Below are 22771 nucleotides of genomic sequence, written 5' to 3'. Positions count from 1 at the left end.
AGATAGCTGTGGCCATTTGGGGTCTTTTATGGTTCCATAAAAATTTTAGGATTATTTGTCCTAGTTCTGTGAAGAATGTCATTTGTATTTTGATAGGGATTGCATTGAATCCATAGATTGCTTTGGGTAGTATGGACATTTTAATGATATTCATTCTTCCTATTCATGAATTTAGTATATGCTTTCATTTATTTGTATCTTCTTCAGTTTCTTTCTTCAATGTCTTCTAATTTTTCAAGTACAGGTCTTTTACCTCTATAGCTAAATTTATTCCTATATATTTTATTTTTTGATGCAATTGTAAATGGGATTGTTTTCTTAATTTATCTTTCTGATAGCTCATTATTGATGTGTAACCAGTTAACTGCCACGATATTTTAAGTTTAATTAAAAAGGTCCGCGGCTTGCGTCTATAGATGCTTATGACATACCAATGGATAAAAATGCAACTAATTTCTGAATATTAATTTTGTATCCTGCTACTTTACTGAATTCATTTATCTGTTCTAGTAGTTTTTTGATAGAATCTTTAGGTTTTGTTAAGAGTTGTTTTTATTTCTGATTCAATTTTGTAGATAGTAATCGGTCTGTTCAAATTTCTGTTTCTTCTTGATTCAATCTTGAAAGGTGTGTTTCTAGCAATTTATCCATTTCTTCCAGATTGTCCAATTTATTGGCATATAATTATTAGTAGCATTTTATTACAATCCTTTGTATTTCTGTGGTATCAGTTGTCACTTCTTCTCTTTAATTCTGATTTTATTTATTTGGGTCTTCTCTTTTTTTTCTTGATGAGTCTGGTTAATAGTTTATTAATCATGTTTATCTTTTCAAAGAACTGGCTTTTGGTTTCATTGATCTTGTGTATTTCTTTAGAGTATTTTGTTTATTTATGTCCTTTCTTCTACTCTCTTTGGGCTTTGTTAATTGATATTTTACTAGTCTTTTTTATGTGTAAGGTTAGATTGTTTATTTGAGAATTTTCTTGTTTCTTGTTCCTTGAGGTAGGCCTGTATTGTTATGAATTTCCATCTTGCTGTTTCCCATAGATTTTGAGTTGTTGTATTTTCATTTTCATTTGTCTCAAGGTATCTTTATTTCTGATTTGATCTCATTGTTAACCCATTCATTATTTAGTAATATGTTATTTGGCTTCCATATATTTTTGTGTTTTTCCTTTTTTTTGCTTTGGGGTGAAATGCTCTAAAAATATCAAATAAATCCATCCAGTCTAAGGTGTTATATAAGGCTGCTGTTTCCTTCTTGATTGTCTGTCTGGCAAATCTATCCATTGATGTCAATGGTGTGTATAAGTCCTCTACTGTGCCTAATACTATAGCTCTCTCCCTTTATGTATATTAATATTTGCTTTGTATATTTAGGTCCTCCTATGTTGCATGCATAAACGTTTTCAAGGGTTATATCCTCTTGTTGGATTGACCCCTTTATCATTAAGTAATATCCTTTATCTCTTATTATAACCTTTGTTTCAAAGGCTATTTTGTCTGATGTAAGTATTGTTTCCCCAGTGTTTTTCTCTTTCCATTTGTATGAAATATCCTTTTCCATTTGTTTACTTTTAGTCTGTGTGTCTTTCTATCTGAAGTAGGTCTCTTCTAGACAAGTTATATAGGAGTCTTGTTTTCTTTTTATTGTATTAATGTTTTTTAGAGAGAAAAGAAGAGGGAAAAGGAGGGTAGACAACAATTGGCCTCCTCTCATACATGCCCTGATTGGGGATCAAACCCACAACTTGGGTATGTATCCTGACCAGGAATCGAACCCATGACCCTTCAGTCCATAGGACAATGCTCCATCCAAATGAGTCACCCTGGCCAGGGCTTGGGTCTGTTTTCTTATCCATTCAGCTACCCTATGTCTTTTGACTGGCATATTTAATCTATTTGCATTTAAAGTAATTGTTGATAGATATGTATTTATTTCCATTTTATTATTCATATATTTGATCTTTTTTTCTCTTTCTTCTTAAAGAGTCTTTAACATTTCTTGTAATACTGGTTTGGTAGTGATGAAATCCTTTAGGTTTTTCTTGTCTAGGAAGCTCTTTATCTGTCCTTCAATTCTAAATGATAGCTTTGCTGGGTAGAGTAATCTTGGTTATAAGTCTTTGCTTTTCATCATTTTGAATATTTCCACTCCCTTCTGGCTTGACATGTTTCTGTTTAAAAATCAGCTGACAGTCTTAAATGAGCTCCCTTGTGGGTACCTTTACTAGGTTAGGGAAGTTTTCAGTCATTATTTCTTTGAATAGGTTCTCAATCCCTAGCTTCTCTCTTCTGGTACCCTTATGATGCAAATATTGTTATGCTCAATATTGTCTTGGTGGTCCCTTAAACTATCCTCTTTTTTAAATTCTTTTTTCTTTTTGCTGTTCTGATTGGGTGTTTTCTGCTACCTTGTCTTCCAAATTGTTGTTTCAGTCCTCTGCTTTATCTAATCTGCTATTGATTTATTCTAGTGTATTCTTCATTTTGATATTGTATTCTTCATTTCTATGTCCTTTTTTGTGTTTACCATCTCTTTGTTGAAGTCCTCAGTGAGTTTTTCTATTCTTCCCCTAGAGTTTCTACAGCATCCTTATAACCTTTGGTTTTAATTCAGTTTCTGGTAGATTTCTTGCTTCCATTTCATGTATTTTGTTTTCTGGATATGTCTTCTGTTTTTTCATTTTGACATGTTTCTTTGACTCTTCATTTTGGTTGCTTCTCTGTGTCTGTTTCTATGTTTTAGAAACAAACTAGATGTATATCTGCTATGGCTCCCAGTCTTAGCAGTGTGGTCTTATATAATAGGTGTCCTGTGAGACCCAGTGGCAGAGTCTCCCTGATCACCTTAGTTGGATGCTTCAGAGGTGTCTCTTGTGTGGGTTGTATGTGCCTTCTTGTTGTAGTTGAACCTTGATTACTGTTGCTACATCAGTTAATGTGATTGACCCTCAGGCTGGCTGACGGTGAGGATTCGCCACAACCACAGCATATGAGCTGCTGTGCAGGGCCTGACATGCAGTGGGATTTGTCCCATTAGGTTCTGATGTCTGCCAAGACCTCTTTTTGGGAGCGCCACTATGGAATTAATTAGGTGGTATGCTGTTGTGGTCTAAAGCCTGCCAGCAGGTGTATTGATTCTGGTGCCACTTGAGAAGGACTCCCTTGCAGGTCAATGTCAGACATTGTCTGTGAGCAGCCCAGGGCTACCTGTTAGTAGATGCAAAGTAATCTACAGTTGGTAGCTGTCTATGCAGGATCTGGATGCACCTGGGAAGCGCCATGCTGAGAACCAAGGCTGACTGCCTACAGTACGGGCCTAGGGTCAGTCAGCAAAAGGACAGAGGCACCACAAGACCTACCAACCCCTGCCAGCTGCCTAAAAAGCTCAGTCGATGAAAGAGCCTTGGGTGGTATATGAATTGGGTGAGACAGGGTCTCAGGGAGTCACCAGTGTGGGATGAATAAAATTCACCAGATTAATACAGATTCAGATTTGGTGCCAGTGTAGGCAGAGACATTCAGTAAAAAAAGTCTCAGAGTACACCAGGGCCACACTGCCGCCGCCTGAAAAGGGTCTCGGGGGATGGTCAGGGTGGAGCTAGTGGAGTTCACCAGGCTAATGTGGATTCAGACTTGGTCATATGGGGGGAGGGTTCAACATAGGGACAATGGTATGTGTCCCTCCAACCCTCGCCCTGAAGCCACACAACTCAGTTTTTCCCTGTGTGTCTCTGTCATCCCTGAACATGACAGAATTCCTCGAGAGTTTTTTAAGAAAGACTGCAATGCAAGCCCAGGCTGGTTGCTGCCCAAAGAGCGTTAGGTCTTGTGCCATTTGGGTGGGGCAGGGTCTCAGGCAGTCTTCAGGGTGTTCAAATTTGGCCAGTGTGGGAGGGGAGCTCAACACAGGGGCAATGGTATACATCCCTCCGGCCCTTGCCCCGAAGCCACACAACTCAGTTTTTCCCTCTTGGTCTCTGGCATCCCTTGGTCTTGATGGAATTCCTCAAGAGTTTTCTAAGAAAGCCTGCAACGCAGGCCTAGGCTGGTTGCTGCTGAAGGAGCCTAGGGCCATGTTCGTGTTTGATAGGGCAGGGTCTCGGGTAGTCATCAGGGTGGAGCTAGAAGAGTTCGGGTTTGCTCTGTGTTGGGAGAGCTCAACACTGGAAAGATGGCATCCATCTGCAGCAGGGGAGGAAGACTCAACACAGGGACCATGGCGGCTGTTCCTCCAGCTCTTACCTCTAAGCCACACAACTCGGTTTTTCCCTGTATGTCCCTGGCACCCCTCGAGCCTCTATCCCTTTGCCAGAGCCCAAGGTAAGTGCCTGTGACTGCGAGTTTGTGTGCCAATATTTCGACTTTTCTTTTAATAGTAAGCCACGTTCACATCCTAAGATGTGAAATTGCTATCTGTTGCAAGGATAGGATGATATGACTGAGAATTTTCTTTCAAACTAGAAAGGTAATTTATTAATTAACAGTAAATATAACTGGCAAAATTACCATCTTCATCATTTATACAGGGTCCTCCCTATTGAGAGAATGGGGTGGAGGAAGAGAGACAGGTTCGGTCAAAGAAAAAGACCCCGTTATAGGTTATCATCAATCTTTGATAAACAGAGAAATGGAGTGAAGGGAGTCAGGATACTCTTCAAAGGTATTCCTTTAAGAATGCCATAGTAGTATTCCAGGCTTCAGCATGGGTGTGTTTTAATGTACAGTAGCTAACCAGTAGTGGTCATGTTGCTTTCAACAAACATGACATAATATGGGAGACAAAACGATAACACACATAACAAGATTAAGGCGATGTATGTCAAATATGTGGGACACAGGAAAAGAGTTCCTTCCAGTTGACCTTCGTCGTATCTTGTAAGACATCACGGAAGAGTGTAGCATTTGAGCTGGCCTTGTGGAGACAGAAGATCACTCTAGGTAAAAATGGAGAGGAGAGAAGAGCATGCCTAATTTTTTTGACTGATAGTGGTACGATATGAAAAATTTGAGACATTGGCTTAGATCAGGGACCTGCAAACTTTTTTTTACCTACGGTCATAACTCCTGGAATGTGGCACTGGAGTGTGAAAGCAGCCATAGACGATCTGGGCATGGCTGTGTTCCAATAAAAGTTTATTTACGAAAACAGGATGTGGGCTGGATTTGGCCCTTGAGCCAGATCCCTGGCCCAGATGACTGAAGCTCTTTGTTAATCTGCAGAGCACCTTAAGAAAGTTCACGCAGTGACATAGTTTAGAAAGCAGACAGGTATGGGAACTAAAGACCCGGGTCTGGTCCTGACTGTGTGAGTCACTTCGCCTCTCAGACCCCGGGTTACCATGTATGACATGTGGCGCTTGGATTGAAAATCACTTCCACAATCCCTTCTAGTTTAATTATTCTGTAGTTCTAATATCACCACAGTGCAGATCTCACCTGGGGTCTGATTGAGAGGCAGAATAAGTGAAAATCTGGTTTAATTCTTTGTGGGCACAGTGAGTACAAGAAAGTGGAGAAGATGGTAAGAACAGGAAGGGCTATACATGCCATTCTGAAAAGTGGGAAGTGGTAGTTATTGCTCGTGGAGGATCCTCTACAGTGCTTCTGTTCTAAATGACGGTAGGATTTGCTGAACTGAAGTCTCCTCTTGCAGCTAGGATTGATGGAGCCCTTGATATTGGGTAGCTGGCCCTTTATTTCATGGGGAAAGCTGCAGAGTGACATGAAACACCTGGAGTGGAGACTGAAACTAGAAAATCCTGCCTGTGGACTTGCTAGGGCCACCGCCTCGGAAGGAGCCTCTCCTTCCGCTGAGGGAAACGGTTGGTTTACTCTCCATTTATTAGAGGCTGGCCGCCTGTGTGCCAAGCACAACTGCAGCTTTCCTAATGCCCTCCATGCACTCCACGCCCCGGCCAGACTGAACTGTTTGCTTTTCCATGTCCATATTTCCTGACTCTGCAGCCTTGCTATTTGAGCTCTCTGTGTGTGGAAAAGTCCTCTTCTCTCCTCCCCACCAGCCCCCACCCCCTCTCCTAGCCTAGCATCCTCAAAGACCCAGCTCAAATACTACTTTCTCCATGAAGTCTTCTCTGATCCCTTAGCTGGAATTGTCTTCTTCCTCCTCTAAACTTTAAATCACTTTACCAATAAGTCTCCTATGGCATTGACCACGTGTCTTAGCTTCCCTACCAGATTATAAATGCCTTTCAGGAGTCTAATGCATCTTGACTTTCACCCTCAGTGGTTGGATATTGTAAATGCTCGACAAATAGCTGTTGAATGGATGTGCTAATTCCGGCCACCTGGGTGTCAGTTTGCATGTTGGAGCGGCATTGCCCACCGGCCTCCCACGATCACAAGTTAAGACTCCACCTTCATTGCCCACCACCTCATCCTCAGAACCTAAGCCACTGATGCAGCCCCCAGTGCTGCCCAGAGTTCTCCACTCTGATGTCCCACTTGAACTGAACTGACCTCCCCTCAAAGACTAGAACCTTTGGTGGGTTGGTTGGGGAGAGGAAGGTACATACGATTAGAAGCCCTTAAGCCAGTGGTTCTCAACCTTCCTAATGCCACAACCCTTTCATACAGTTGACCCCCAGCCATAAAATTATTTTCGTTGCTACTTCATAACTGTAATTTTGCTACTGTTATGAATCGTAATGTAAATATCTGATATGCAGGGTGTATTTTCATTGTTACAAATTGAACATAATTAAAGCATAATGATTAGTCACAAAAACAATATGTAATTATATATGTGTTTTCCGATGGTCTTAGGCGACCCCTGTGAAAGGGTCATTCGACCCCCAAAGGGGTCGCGACCCACAGGTTGAGAACCGCTGCCTTAAGCCAATGCCAGTGCTGTAACTTTGTAATTTGTAATTAAAAGATAGGACATTTTTAAGAATAAAGTAGGTTATCTCCCCTACTGAGACAGTGTCTCCTGTCTAGGTAACAATTTTAAGGAACTAGTGATTGCACTGAGATCTAGTCAGGAGACACCTGAGCCTCGCTGGTTGATAATCTAATGTTGGGATAGAAATCTGCAGGTGTAGACAGGCCAGGTCCTCCCTCTCAGAGCCCTGGTGTCTGGCTCTTAAGCTGTTGATGATTCTAATTCAATTAACACACCCAAATCTAAGTGCTCAGCTATTTCATATTACTGTACCTGCTAAAATATCCCCATTTTTATGGGGTCTCCTGTTAATTCAAAGGGTGTCTTAGTGTGGAAGGTTATTATTTGGTTTGGTTTGGGCAGGCTGGCTTTCTACCAAATCACTGCCAGTGGGTGTCTGCTTGTTCCCCTCGCATGGAGCAGGCTCCGTCTTAGGTAAGGTTTCCGTTGACTTGGGAAGACTCCGTGACTTCCTTTCCCAACAGTAGGGAGGTTGGACCCATTCGCAGTGGTTGGCTCCCAGGTCCCCTGCAAGAATAAATGTTGTTTCCAAAGAGCCAAATGTCCAGGATTTGGCCCTTCAGCGTTCATTTCCTGTCTCCACTCAAGATTTGTCTTTCTATTTGCTACTGCTTGTAAACATACTCTGCATGCAGTTCTAGCGCGTGGGGGGAGCTGGGAGCCAGCTGGATGTGAGGGAAGTTTGCCACAATACCTCTCAAGCCGGGAGGTAGCAATCACCCCAAAATGTGCTTTCCTGTTAGAATGACAGTCACTTCTATTACCAGAGGTGCTGGAAACAAAACTCGAGTGTCATTCTGTCAGTAATTTGAGCTTTGTGTTTCTAAAGAAGAGGTGAAGGCCTGCATTGGGGCAAGGTTGGGTAGAGGAGGGAAGTGTGTGTTGGAGGGGAGTGGGGTCGGGGGAATAGGGGCCATCTGTAATAACTATCAACAACAAAAAATAAACTTAAAAAAAAAGCACAGCACAGGCTGCTAGCCTTGGCCCATGAAAATAAAATAAAATAAAATAAAATAAAATAAAATAGAAGAGAAAAGAGGCAAAAAAAAAAGGGGGGGGAGATGGAAAGCTATGCCACCCGAATAGCAAGAAATGGAGCCAAAAGAGAGGACCGAGGAAGAGGAAATGAATAGTAAATCTTTTTCCAATTAAGAAAAATGAGAGTGGAAGCAGGAAAGCTCCAGAGGGCACTTTGGCGGGGGGCGGGAGGATCAGAAAAAGCCTGTTATGAAAATCCATTACACATAAATTTCCTTGCATTAGGCACTGCTTGTCTACAGAGGCTGCGGAGAATCCTCTCGGCTGACACGGGACATGCGACTTTAGTTAGCGTCTCCACACGGCGTGTACTTTCCCAACGGCTTGTCTGCAATACCACTCTCCCCTCGCAGGGATCCTTTAATTAGTCACAGGTCCGTAATCTCCCCACTCACGGACATCTTGTTTTCATTTTTCCAATCACTTCATTTCTTTCTCTAAATGTTTACCCGTGCGATAGGGTCCCCTAATTTGAAGCTCCACCACATGACATTGTGGACCATTGTACTGCATTGCAAAAATATTTCCGATTTGGTGGCAAGACTTGAATTTCTAGATCACACTAGGTGTAAGGCTCGTCTAAAATGTGTTCACATTTTTTAGATTTGAAGAGAGAAATGGAAATTTCTGCTTCTAGGAGACTGTCTTGGACTATGAAAAGAATCTGTCTGTTTATATATCTGTGGTCAGAGGCAGTTGCATCTAAATGAGCCAGTAGGAATGTGGGGGTTACCCTGCACCCTACTCTGGGACAGTTGCTAAGCTGGTTGTATATCCAGGTCCAGACCTATATGAGAGAGAGAGAGAGAGAGAGAGAGAGAGAGAGAGAGAGAGAGAGAGAGAAAGTATTGCCAAGTCATTGACACCTGGGTCTGAATTGTTTTATCATGTTTTACTTTTTTTAATAAAAAAGCCCAAGGTTTATTGTCCACATCTACAACGTGCATTAAAGCAAGATTGTCCTTTAGTAGCTACAACAGTCAGAAAATAACCCCAATTCAGATTTTCCTTTGGATTCACAGCATTTTTTAAAGTCTAAGTTTACTGATGATAATATTTATTTGATTCTTATTAGACAAAAGAAAAAAAATCCTAGATTGGAGATGAAGAAAAGTAATGTTTATGAAAACTCGGATAGTAATTGAGTTTATCTCTATTAGCCACATCTTTTTACCAGTTGAATCTTAAATAAGGGTTGAAAGAGAAGAGAGTTTGATTGCTTTATTTTAATATTCTTACTGGCCACTTAAACATTTCTCACTTCTTTTCATTCATTTCAACCAAAGTTTAACGTGAATAACCAAGTGAAAGGGAAGATATGTCTTCTCCAACATCAACCTTCTCTTTCCATACCTCCCCTTTCTAAACATTTATAAATTAAAAAGTGAACTGTTTCTATCAGGCCACACTTATTGCTTTTATGGGGTAGAATAGCGGGAGTGATACAAATCCAGTCCTATCTGTGGCAAAATGAATAGATTTTAGTTTATCTCGGGGATCGGTCATGAACTTACCCTCCAAAATCTGTATTTAATAGGTTTGGCAGATGCACTGTTCTTTTTAAAAATAAATTGGGGAAATTCAATAAGAAAGTAAATCCAGAGTCTATTCATTTTATTTCTACCAAATATCACAAACTATCTATGGACTTTTAAAAAGAAAATGAGACCAGTTAAGTAAAAAGTTAGACATTTATCTTATCCAAACTATGCTCTCAAGAAACGTGGGAGATAGTAAAGGACACAGGGAGGATAAATGGAAATGGAAGGAGACTTGACTTGGGGTGGTGAATATACAATACAGTATGCAAATGATGTATTATAGAATTAAACACCTGAAACCTATATATTTATTAACCAATGTCACCCCAATAAATTCAATTAAAAAATAGAAATGAAACTAGAGAATTATTTTTTTAAAAAAAGAAATGCTTGGAAATCCTATACCTCATTTATTATTATAAACTACAGCTATTTATTTAAACATGGAGAATCTCTGAAATATAATGCATACAGTATGATTATGTAAACTTCTGAGAAGGCAAATCTAAAAATTGAATCATTTAAGGATGCATACCTTGGGGGTAAAACTACAAAGAAAATCAAGAGAATAATTAAAATAATACCAAATTCAGGCTAGAGGTTATTTAGTGGCATAAAAAGAAATAGGGATGGGATTGAAAGAGCACATAAGAATCTCCAAGGTGCTCACACTATTTAAGTTGGGTAGTAGGCACATGGGTATTATTACTTAAAATAAAAATAAAAGGTTAATATGCAAATTGTCCCCTCTACTGGGAGTTCAACCAGGGGGCAGGGCCTGCTGGCCAACAGCCCACGACCCCCTTCCCCTGTCCAGCCTCACCCCCAATCGCCCCACCCACCCTGATCAGGGTCAGGGCCGGCTGGCCAACCTCCTGCGTCCCCTCCCCCTGGCCAACCTGGCCCAATTGGCCCTGATTAGGTTGGGCTGGCCAGACCCCACCCATGCACAAATTCGTGCACCGGGCCTCTAATTATTTAAAATGGTCATGTACTATACCTTCATTTATAGGTACAGTATGTTTCATACTAAACATATTTTTAATTTAAAATATTGACCCCAAACAATTAGAACCCATTGTTTAAAAAGTTTCCTGTGGCCCTAGCTGGTTTGGCTCAGGGGGTAGAGCATCAGCCTGTGGACTAAAGGGTCCCAGGTTTGATTCCTGCCAGGGGCATATGCCCGGGTTGTGGGCTCAATCCCCCCTAGTAGGGAGCATGCAGGAGGCAGCCAGTCAGTGATTCTCTCTCATCATTGATGTTTCTATCTCTCTATCTCTCTCCCTTCCTCTCTGAAATCAATAAAAAATATATTTAAAATAAATAAATAAATCCTATATAATAAAAGCCTAATATTCTAAGTGTCTAGTCGTCCATTCAACCAATCAAAGCATAATATGCTAATGATATGCTAAGGCCACTCAACCGCTGGCTATGATGTGCACTGACCACCAGGGGGCAGACAGTCAACTGGTTGACCAGTCTCTATGACGTGCACTGACCACCAGGGTGCAGACACTCCAACCAGTAGGTTAGCTTGCTGCTGGGGTCCGGCTGATCAGGACTGAGCGAGACAGGCCGGAGACATCCTGGAGCCCTCCCGCTCTCCCTCTCCAGCTGGCCAACCTTCCTCATTTCTCCCCGGCTCTGATCATGCACAGGTGGGGTCCCATGGCCTGGCCTGCACCCTCTCACAATCTGGGACCCCTTGGGGGATGTTGGAGAGCCAGTTTCAGCCCGATCCTGCAGGCCAGGCTGAGAGACCCCACTGGTGCACGAATTCGTGCACTGGGCCTCTAGTAAGTAAGTAAGTAAGTAAATTATATATATATGTATATATTTCCTGTGACCACCTGTACTACTGATTTGGAAATGAGTCACTAAGTTTAGGGCTCTGCCTGCCCTAGAGCAGGACCATTCTGAGAACTATGTTCCAGTAAACCTTAGTAAGCCACACTGCCTTGAGTCAGAATCAGAACTCACAGAACTCTTCTCACCTCCCATGATCAATCAGACCTGATCTATTCTTTTGACAGGGCATTGCAATCATAAAGACGCTAAGAACTGGCCTGCTGCGATAGTGTAGAGGCGAGCAAAGAGGTTTTTCTTCCACTGTCTGATGTTTCTTTCTCCTCTGCTCTGAGCACATGTTTACCCACCATGGTCTGTGGTTACAGAAACTCATGTGATTATGGGAGGACACCATTGTATAAAGCATATGTTAGGCCGGTGGTGAAAACTTGTGGTGACAGCATATAAGAGAACACCAACATGTGCAAGCACACAACCTCTTACTATAGAGAACCATAAATGTATGGGTGGTTTGCAACTTTAGTAATTCTCAGATGTGTGTATGTATGTGGAGATGGGGTGGCAGAAGGGGAAATAGATGAAGTGAGGCATGCCTCTCTTCCTAGGTGAATTTCTTCATAATAACATATCACCTCACATGTCTTCACCAAGTAACAGGCACACCTTTGATACAGGAACACATACAGCAACACATTCTACAGTGAAATTCAGCATATTTTGACCTTCCTTCCCCCATTAAATATATATATATATATATATATAAAATCAGGAGGGTTTTCTTTCATTCTATTTTATATTAATAACAGACCAATTGTCGATTGGCTGCCAATCTAGTTCTAAAAATATTCTGACCTGAAAAATATTTTTATTTTCTGGATTTTTTTTTCTCCATTAATATTTTTATTTTCTGGATTTTTTTTTCTCCATTATAATTTTTAATGCCTTTTTTTCAAGGAATCCAAGGGGGAAAAAATCAGAATTAGGCCTCATGTGCATTAAATGAAACCACAACATTTTGCAGGCACCACACAAGCAAAATCATAGTTAAGAACCTTGAATGTTTCTATAAACCTCTTTTAACTTTCAAACATACAGTAAATCTATAGGGTGAATATGACTCATTTCAGTAGCTCAGGATTTTCCCTTCTGATCACAGCATGGCCTGAGATTTTGCTGAGAGCGTGTGAGCAAATCACAGAATTGACTGGATACGTTTGGAGAATCTGCTTGCATTTCATGTTTTGAGAGAAGATTACTGGGGGCGGGGGGGGTGGTACACGACAAGGAATAATGAAAGGACATGAGTCACTTTGCCTCCTAACAGAGGACCAGCACATTTTCAACCCACATGATATGTTAACTCTTTAAGTTGGATCCCATCTTAAGACCCAGGTTAAGACAATGATAGTGGCAGAACCAAGAATGATGGAAATCAAAGAAAAGTAATTGACTAAGAAGTTGTCCTGAGTGTCCGTAAACCCCAGGCAGTCTTCCTCCTGGGTGAGGCCTGCGTGGGGAGTGTCCCGCTGCAGAAAGCTGGGACAGGATCATGTTTGGGGTTGAGTGGCTCACTTACATCCTGGGGTCACTCCTTCAACAAATGCCACCTTCTTCAAACGACTCGTTACATGAAAGTGGAGGTACAGTGCAAGGCAGAGAGATGGGAGCTGGTCTTAGGGTGCAGCTATTTAATGTTGGAATTTTGGGTGCAACATTCTCTTTTTAAAATATAGGACATTGCAAAAACAATGAAAGAAAGAGACTTGGGAACCTTTATCCGAATGGGACTTCCATGAGTCTTTCATAAATTGGCCTCATTTTAGGGATGGAGCCTTTTCTTTCTCCCAGATTTTCCTCACGTAACCTGTGAGTCTGCATGTGTGTCTGCACATGTATGTGTGTTACCAAACATGAGGGATGTCAAAGAACACAAAAGAATTTGAAGGTGGCAATTCAAAGTCTGTTCAGTGGCTCTGGAAATCTTTCTATCCACAGTAGATCTCTAGTGGTAAAGTCATTGAAAGAGATTCCCAAATTTATACCCATACCAAGTATTTTCTGTAGTCTGGCAAACAACTGTTTCAGGAGTGAAGGGCTGTTCTTCAAATATGTCTAAATATAAATGCAATGTTTTATAAGATACAGATTCCTTTTTATGCATTATGGATGTTACAGGCACTTTACAGAACATTTTATTAATAAATAACAAAAGTATAAGCAATTGTCATGTTACCTTAATTTTTTTCTTGATAAAGGATCCTCATCCTTAAATGTTAGAAATTACTGCTATATAAGATGTAAAAGATTAAATTTTCTCTGACTCTTGTCAGTTAGCAGAGGACTGTATCACTATATGTTAATCCAACCAGGTTATTTGAAGTGACAGAGCATAGCGATGTAAGTTGAAACAACTATTGTGTTGGGGAATCTGACAGGATCTTTTACATTTAAATGAACATATACTATTCCACTTCACACTATCTACCCTAGAGAAACACGTGTGCACAAGGTGTTATAGCACTGTATATGGTAGAGAAAAGTTGGGGAACCAAATGCCTATCAATAGGAGAATGGTAACATTAACGGTGGGATCCTCTACAGAAAGTGACAGAAAGAAGTGATGTCTTGGTGGAGTGAATTTGAAAAATCATCAAACATGTTATTACATTTTTTAATTGTAAAATAATTATGTCATATATGTATGTAAAAAAATATAATAGCAAGATTACAAATCCAAACTTGATGAACTATTTGGTTTTCCAATTAATTACTCAGAGTAGTACTGTGAATGTCAACATAAAGTAAGTAAATTTGTACTCAGTATAGACAACCACTTTTCCCCCATTCTCTCTGGGTCTTTAATGCTCTTAACATGTAATAAAATCAATCTTCCTCATAAAAATGGCTATTACTGCCCAGCCAGTGTGGCTCAGTGGTTGAGTGTCAACCCATGAGTCAAGAGGTCACTCATTCGATTCCTGGTCAGGGCACATGCCCGGGTTGTGGGCTTGATGTTTCTATCATTCTATTCCTCCCCCTTCCTCTCACTCTAAAAATCAATAAAGACATTTAAAAATGGCTATTACTTTTTCTTATTCTATTTTTAAACATGGTTTCCTGATAAGAGATCTTGTTTTATTAATAAAATACTATTGCCAGCATTTTTACTTGGAAAGTTCAAGGATCATGTACTATCATCTCAAATCAGAAAATAGCAAAATGGAAAGAAGACAAAATGAAAGGAAATAAGAACAACATTCTTCAAACCCTGGGGAACATGAGGTGAAACCAAAATAAAACCACCTTTATTGTAGATGACATGGTGCCAATGTTGCACAAGTCTTAAGAAATCTGTGATGGGGAAGGAGGAGGGGGTGAGGAGGACACAGGCAAGATGACAAGGAGTGCCCGCTCCAATGTCTTAACTGTGGGAGCTCCTGTTACTTCCTCTTCCTCTCATCGATGTACATTTAGATCCTGGCCCATCCAGACATAAAGACACCAGTTCCTCACAGAGTCCCTTCTTTGCCATATCTGCAATACCTTTCCCCCCCATATCTGCAATACTTTTATTTGTTTGAACTTTCTATCTAAAAGGTACAGCGTGTAACATGATTGTCTTATGACTTGAATATACTGAGGCTGCAGCACCCTGGTGGTAGAGTACCTCTTTGGTGTGAAAGCCACAGCATTCCAAGAGAGTTTTCCCATCGCATAGGTCTGTTTTTTCTTATAATTTAACACCAGAGCCTTCTAGCAGTGGTTCTGGGAATGGAAGAAAAGCCAGTTCTCTCTACTTTGTTCATTCCACTGACAGTCAAATAACATCACGTAATTATTAGGGACTTTTGAGGTTGTTTAACACTTATTCATGCAAACACACACACACACACACACACACACACACCATTTCTCTTTCTTTCCCCTGAATATTTGATGAGCCATTTTGCTCTGCAGTAAGACCAAATACCGTATGTATAATTGCAATGGTTTATAAGATGCAGCATTGGCCCCTGCAGTAAGCTCGATCATACCTTTCTCCAAGTGTTCATGCCTCCACAGACAAGCAAAGGCAGCTACCAAAAAACAGGGCACAGGACTCCATACTAAACCTGCTAACACCCAGCATGGGTGGGGGAAGTCATGGATTCTTCTTGTCAAACTTTTTTTTAATAGAGAGGTACTTTACATATCAGTTGGGGTTACCTCTTTTCAAATAAAATGCATTCAATTAAACCTCTAATCAACATGGTTTTGTCTTTCCCAGATGAGTCAGAGGAAGTTCGGGCCCCACACTGCCTCTGAATCATCTGGGAACATCAGCTGTTTGTAGTGGAGAGCACCAGTACCCTGGTTAATGCCGCGTTTCTCAGAAGGAACGAATGGATTGTTGTGCTTTTATTACAATCCAGTGGGTGGTTAGGTATGATGTTTACTAGTCAGCAGCCTTTCAAATACATTTTCATCTGGTGTGTGGGAGGTTAGAGAAGTTAACATTTTGTCTTTAGCAGGAGCATAAGCTAGATGTTGAGCTAGCATTTGGATGTCTTTTTTAATAAATTCTACTTATGATGAAATTAGCACTCACATACATTGCTGGTGTTGCATGCCTTTCTGGAGGGCAAGTTGTCAGTGTGTATCAAAAGCCTTTAAAGTGAGCATACTTTTAAACACAGACATGCTAACTTCAGAGAATTTTTCCTGGGTGAGTAATTGAACAAGTGCTAAAAGTATAGCTATAATGATGTCCTTTCCAGCATTGTTTATAAGAACATAAATCTGGAAAAATCTTAACTATCAGGGAAAAATGGGTTAAATAGATTATAATACATTTATTTAATTACTGTATACATCTGTACATAGAATACTGTGTTGCTGTGAAAATTATATTTTACTAGTATGTTAAAATAATCATAAATGAGGTAAATTTAAAACTGTTTATAAAATATATATATATATATATCATAATTCCACTTTGTTAAAAAAAAAAAGAATCTGTGATACATGGGAAAATGTCTGGTAGGATGCATCAAGTATTAATCATTTCTATGTCTGAGTTGTGTGATTAAGGAACACATTTTCACTTTCTCTTTTATATATTTTGTATTGTCTGATTTAAGAAAATAAGTGTATGTTACTTTTAGAATCAGAAGAAATGAACAATTAAGTTCTTTTCAATTTTGAAGGAAAAAATATAAACCTGTGTAGTTATGTGAAAGGCAGGTTGCTGTGGGACAGACCTAAAAGCAAGAAACGACCTGGCTTTGCACGCCAAGGACTAATGCAGGGAGCCTCACAGTTGAAGAATTTCCACGCATGTCAAGTCGTTTGGTATGGACACAACTTTACTTACAAAGTCAACTGATATGTTATCGAGCCAGCAACTGGGCATGCTATGATTCAAAATACCATGCAGTCCTTTTGCCTCTTTTTTGTTCTTTGAAAACAATTTTAATTTGCATATTCATCAGTAGTAATAAAAGATCCTTAAAAATCTAGTTCTGGTAACTGTATATCCTAGGCAAGGGGCTACCCATGGAGAGTGATTGACTGTAAATTTCAGGCTCTACCAAGTGGAAAGAGTTAAAGGAGACTGGGTATAATCTGGTTGTTCAGGCCACTCCTCCAATGAGAACTCTAAGATGAAGAAAGGTCGAGTGTGATTTAGCCTCAGTGGCAAATCAAGTTTGTGTCAGAACTAAAAGCCAACAACATCCAGCTGCGAAGCACATGGGTAGGTGGGAGGAAGACACTAACATCTCTCATTGTTCAAGCATAGTGGGAAATTAAGGGCTAAAAATGAAATTCCATTCAGGAAAGGGGGTTAGTTCTGTTTGTAGCATAGGATGTCCCATATGGAGCTTTTATGTCTCTTGCTTATCTTGGAAAAGGAAGGTCCCAGTAATAGCCAAGACCTCGTGGCTGATCCAGAGATGTAGAGGAACAAATTAAGACTTTGTGTTTGATTGGCTTGGGAAGCAGTCATTAAGGACCCTGCTGTGGTTAAAGCTGTCTACTGAGAAATAAGCCAAAGGAATATTAGGCCAAGAATCTGAAGATTGAAGCCAAACCACTGGGAAGGTCTTTTGACTGCAAACTACAATGTGATTGAATTAGAAGGGAACATTCAAATTGTGTCATGTTGTCACCTCAAGTTCAACGAGTCTAAAATTGAACTCATCTTTCCTCATAAAGCAGCTCCTCAACTGCACTTTCCTGAGAGCAATAACATACGCTGCTGGAGAATGCCTTACCACAACGCCCATGATTTCATTAGACTTGCACACACTTTCAGACAAGGCAGTTTAACTCCAGTTCATCAAGGGCGACCAGCGAGTGAGAAGCCAGTTCTAGAAACCAGGTTTTCTGAGTACTAACCTAGTTATCTTTCAACTATATCACACTGCTCTTGTCACCACATTTGCAGAGATAAACCAGCTGGTGACATTTTATTTATATTGGAATTTGAGTATTACACACTAGCAGATTTTAGTAAGTATAAAGTCAGATTTTTCTGAAGTAGCAAAGAACCAACCAACCAACCTTAGGTTTTGTTCATTTTGTGTTTTATAAGCTATCTAGGTGAAAAAAAAATTCATAGCGTTTGTATTACTGAAGTCAAATTGCTTCGGATCTACGCCTAAACATGCCTGGTTTGTAAAACTGACCACAGCAAACCACTCCCAGTTATTAGGTTCACATTGTTGGTATAAATTGTATGGTTCCACATACAATTTATATTTTTGTTTTCTTTCATTTGTACATTATTTTAGCTTTGTTGTTATATAAGAATTACAAGCATGAAACTTTTGCATATCAGGATATCTATTTGTAGATATGTAAGTAATCTATAATAAAAGCGTAATATGCTAATTAGACCAGACGTCCTTCCGGATGTCCTTCCGGACAAAGCCGAGGCGGTGGGGGCCAAGGTCCTTGCACAAATTTCATGCATCGGGTCTCTAGTATTGTAATAAAAGCACTTTTAACTAATGTAAAAAGCAGCCTTCTGCACAGTGCATCTCCATCCCAACCCATGGGCCCATCAGGCCAGCGTGTCCCTGGGCCAGCACATCCATCCTTCTCTGCACTGTATCTCCGTACACATTAATCTCTCAAATGTACCCAAGTCAATCATTCAGGTCATTTCCTCCTGAGTCTGGGCATCTGTCGTTCCCAGCTCCGGTTCTTTATTGGAGAATAAGGAAAACACATCTAACATGATGGTATTGATTGTATCATCTCCCTAAATAGGCATTTGCTTCAGCTGAAACTATGAAAGCTAAATAAAATAGATGCATGTGTAGCCCTCTGTGCCTCTTCTACCTGCCCCAGCCCTTAAGTGTGTACGTAAATGCACACGTGTGGGCTACCATGATGTGCCTGGCATGTGTCTTTAGAACAAAAGAGGAGCCTTAGAGGGAACTGCACTGACTTGGAGGCCTCCTTTCAGTTGTCACCTCTCTCCTGTGAAAAGGAATTAAAAGGAAAATATAAAATCCAAGCAAAGAGGCTATTCTCTCGATTTTAATTAGGGATTTGGGCTTTTTAATCTCCAAGTCCTGGTTTGGTTACTCAACTTGATTCTTTTCTGACCTTGTGACAATGTCTATACAGATAATGAGTACAACATGCTTTGAATCTTTTTAATAAGTGTTTTGATTATTTTCAAATTATTTTCAAATGTGTTTTGATGCTTTGGGTTTCTGTCTCTAAAGTTTACAAGCTGGTCCTGGGCTTAGTAAAGACTACATATGCTAATGTAGTCTCTGAAGGCAACTTGCTTTTGTGTAGGTTTTAAAATTTAAGCTGTTTATTTGATCATTGCAAATTATCTTCTGTCGATATTGGGTTAGTGCTTTTCAGATCCGTTAAAGATTGAAAACTAGAGATTGGGTCTCTAAACGTAAGAAACGGAACCTTCCGTTTAGAACTCTGTGGTTCACTAGGAGTCCAGTTTAGAAAACGACTCGGGGCGGATCCTGCCAAGAAGATGGTAAGGATGGTTGGCAGTTGGCATGCTCAAGAGGTTGTTTCTGTGATGTTGCAGAATCGCCTACCAGAGGAATGACGATGATGAGGAAGAGGCCGCCCGGGAACGGCGCCGGCGAGCCCGACAGGAAAGGCTGCGGCAGAAGCAAGAGGAAGAATCCTTGGGGCAGGTGACCGACCAGGTGGAGGTTCACGCCCAGAACAGGTACTGTCCTCTTCAGAATGGAAAATGTCTGAGTTGCTTCTTAGCCTGTCTGATGAATGGAATGTACTGGGCAAAGCATTCCCTTCTCGGCCCAACTCAACTCTTTTCAGTCTAATTTATTTAATTATTTCATGGCCATTTTAGGCAACTAATCAGATTGAACAGTAAACTGTTATCAGCTATAGGACACCACTATTCCTTTCTCTCCCCCAGCCCAAAAATACCCCAATGGAATGATTTTATTTTATAATCTAATCATTTTTATTTATTCAATATGGTGGGTTATAGCTTTAAATAAAGGGAACTATTTACATTCATTCTTTAAGCTATTGCTATCTGTTTTGAGCTAAAGATTTATTAACTCAGTAGTTTTCTGTGCCTATCAACAGCAAATAATACTTTAATTTTAAAAATAGGCATGAATTGCAAATGTCTGGTCAGACTGAATCAATATTCTGTGATCACTGCAATATTCAGCAAGGTGCAAAAATCCTGTTTAATTTAATGTAATTATTCCAACAAGCTTATGAGTTTACTTCTACATTTTTTCTATACATGCCCTGATAGAAATGAAGAAAGTTGAGGGCACCTAAGAGATTCAACTTCTTCTAAAAGGGCTTTTACAAGTTCACACATACAAGGTCACACAGTCCATTATGCCAATGATTAGTGTATGTCATTTATATGCCATAAGGTATAGAAAAGATGAGAAGGGGAAAAGGGAGGGAAAACATTAATATTAATGTATAATTATGGACTGATTAAATATAATGAAACCACCATATAAGATCTTGCATGTGGTTTTGGTTTTAGTTTGTTTTATTTTGTGTGTTTAAGGGCACTGTTGACAGTTTCTTTAATTCAATCTATCTAGAAAATTTTGGATGGGAAGAGTTCTGGCCTCTTTAGCCCAAATTTGAGTGGGCACACAGGAGGTTTCTGAAGGCAGTCTTGAATATGCTGGTAGGCAGAATGAATTCAGTAAGAAAACTTAATGATTAGGTAGAGAAATAGAGACCATGTCTCTTGAGAAGTAGATCCTAAATAGGAGAGAATATAGCAAAGGGGTTGTAGGTATATTCTCTGAGGTTCACTACTTGGCTTTGAATCTGAACTTGGCCTTTCACTAACTGTATTTCTGCAGTTAAATGAATGGAAATGAACATTATCCCTTTCTCTTAGGAACATTGCTGAATTTAAATAAGATAATAGAACATGTAAAATGCACAGTGCTTTGCACAGAGTAGGCACCTAGTTTTAATTATTATTAGGAAGATGGTGTCAGAGTCTTACAGAGGAAGGCTGCATAGTCATTCACTGCCTTTCCAATTTTTGAGCTGAGGATGGAAGGGGGGAAAGAGCTTTAAAATAGCTCTTGCCTGAATCTGGTTATCAGTGAATGATCAACAATGGCTGAAAAAGTTACTCATGGTCTATAGTTTTTCTTGCTTTTCAAATATTTCTTCTACTTGAGTTTCTCTCCTTTTTCACATTTTATTAATAACAGTTATTTCATGCTATTGGTTGAACACAAAAAATTCTTTTCTTTTTTCAGTAAAGCATGTGTGATTTACCTCTAAAATGTAAACAACCCTAACTGGTACTTAACTACTGGTGATTGCTGTCATGATTTATAAACAGGCGAAGAAAGGTTCAGCAGAATCTGTTGGTTTCTTAACTCCAGAGTACTTTCATCTGGCTAGCACTTTACAATTTGGGGCACCTTTTAAAAATTATTTAAATTCAGTTGATCCAAATGCCTATGTATATAGACTTTTCCCCTTAAATTCTAAACTATTTGTATTTCCAGGGACATGTAATCCTTACATGTCCAATTCATGGAGACAGTGTCCTGTAGCAACAAGCTAAGGCCAAGAAAGTTTAAAATCTAGCCTTTGCTCTGCCATTTCTTGTTGTTAAATGTGAAACATGTTTTTCCAAAATTAAGTGAACTTGAACTTCAAAGGGGCCAAGTTCAGTATGAACCATGACATTTGATGGAGTTTCTAAACATTGCAAGACATATTCTTCCAACTCTGGCCACAGTTCCTGGTATCACATGGCTGGCTGTTTCCTGCCAGCAGAGACCAACACCCCTGGCTCAGGCAGTGTCCAGCGTCCTGCAATAGGGAGTGAGGTGATGGACATGGTACAATGTGATTTTTAGAGATTTTCTTTTCTTTTTAAATAAACATCACATTTCACTGTTCTTTGTCTACTGTGGAAAGAAGAGCAAAAGACCCCAGATTCATGAAAATCTTAACAAAGAACATAGATGGTGTGTATATAAGTGAGGGGAATGTCAGCTGCTAAAACAATGAGCCCCCACATTTTAGTCGTTTAATTCAATAATATATACCAGTCCGGTGTGGTTGCTTCTGACGAGTAGGTAGAACTGGTCACCTACTTTCTTTCCTCTTGTGACTCAATTCCTAGGGCTTTGTAGCCCTCTGATCTAGCCGGCAGAGAGAGAGAGGGGGTAGAGAATGCACCCTTGCTTCCTAATTATCTTGGTCTGGACACATCACTTTTGCTCACATTCAGCTGGAAATTATTGGTCACATGGCTCTACCTAGGTGCCAGGAAGAAGGGAGGGTAGAGAATATAATATTTGACCGACAACCTCTTCCTGTGACTATGGAAGGAAGAGCATGAATTGTGGTGGGCAGTTACATGTCTCTACCACGGGGGTCTTCGGTGTGAGTATAACATGTCCACGCCATCATGTACAGTACACTCCCTCCCTCTCCAAGCACTTTGTGTCCCACAAATCCAGTTCAAGAACTCTAGATGACTTTGTGACATGTGAAAATACTGTATGATACTAGAGGAATTCACTTATTATTTCAGTTTGGTCCTTGTCTTAGTTTGAGTTCCCCAAGCCGCAGATCCTGAAACAAGGATTTGACCACAAGTCGTTTATTTGTAAAATGACCCCAGAAAACACTGGGAGCGGTGTGGGGAAGTGACACAGGGAAGGAACGGCAGCCAAAGAAAGGTTTCATTGCCAAGCAAGGGACCACTGTGGGCACCTGGAGCTTCTCTCCCCCGGGAACTCTAAGATCCAGGCAGCACAGGCACTCAGAAGGATCCAGCCCAAAAGGTGTGGGGAGCGGAGGTCTGTATACACCAGTGCTCATCAATGTTTGTTTGACGTCTGCTCGCAGAAAACGTTCATATCCGAAGCACGTCTGGCCTGTAGAGTAGACTGCAGTGGCCAGAGAAAGACCGCGGGCACAGACTGCACATGCTG

The 22771-nt window shown here is 40.3% G+C and overlaps 1 protein-coding gene across 1 annotated transcript in view; it reads left to right on the top strand.

Moving 5' to 3' along the window:
- CALD1 (caldesmon 1) overlaps positions 1-22771 on the top strand; it is a 200092-nt gene that overhangs the window by 142979 nt on the left and 34342 nt on the right. The window contains exon 4 of the mRNA XM_023753542.1: positions 19372-19588. Coding sequence (XP_023609310.1) covers positions 19372-19588 — 217 coding nt within the window. The remainder of the gene's footprint in view (positions 1-19371; positions 19589-22771) is intronic.

The sequence above is a fragment of the Myotis lucifugus genome, unplaced genomic scaffold, assembly GCF_000147115.1.
Source record: "Myotis lucifugus unplaced genomic scaffold, Myoluc2.0 scaffold_46, whole genome shotgun sequence".
Classification (NCBI taxonomy): Eukaryota; Metazoa; Chordata; class Mammalia; order Chiroptera; family Vespertilionidae; genus Myotis; species Myotis lucifugus.
This window is presented reverse-complemented; position numbering and strand designations above follow the sequence as displayed.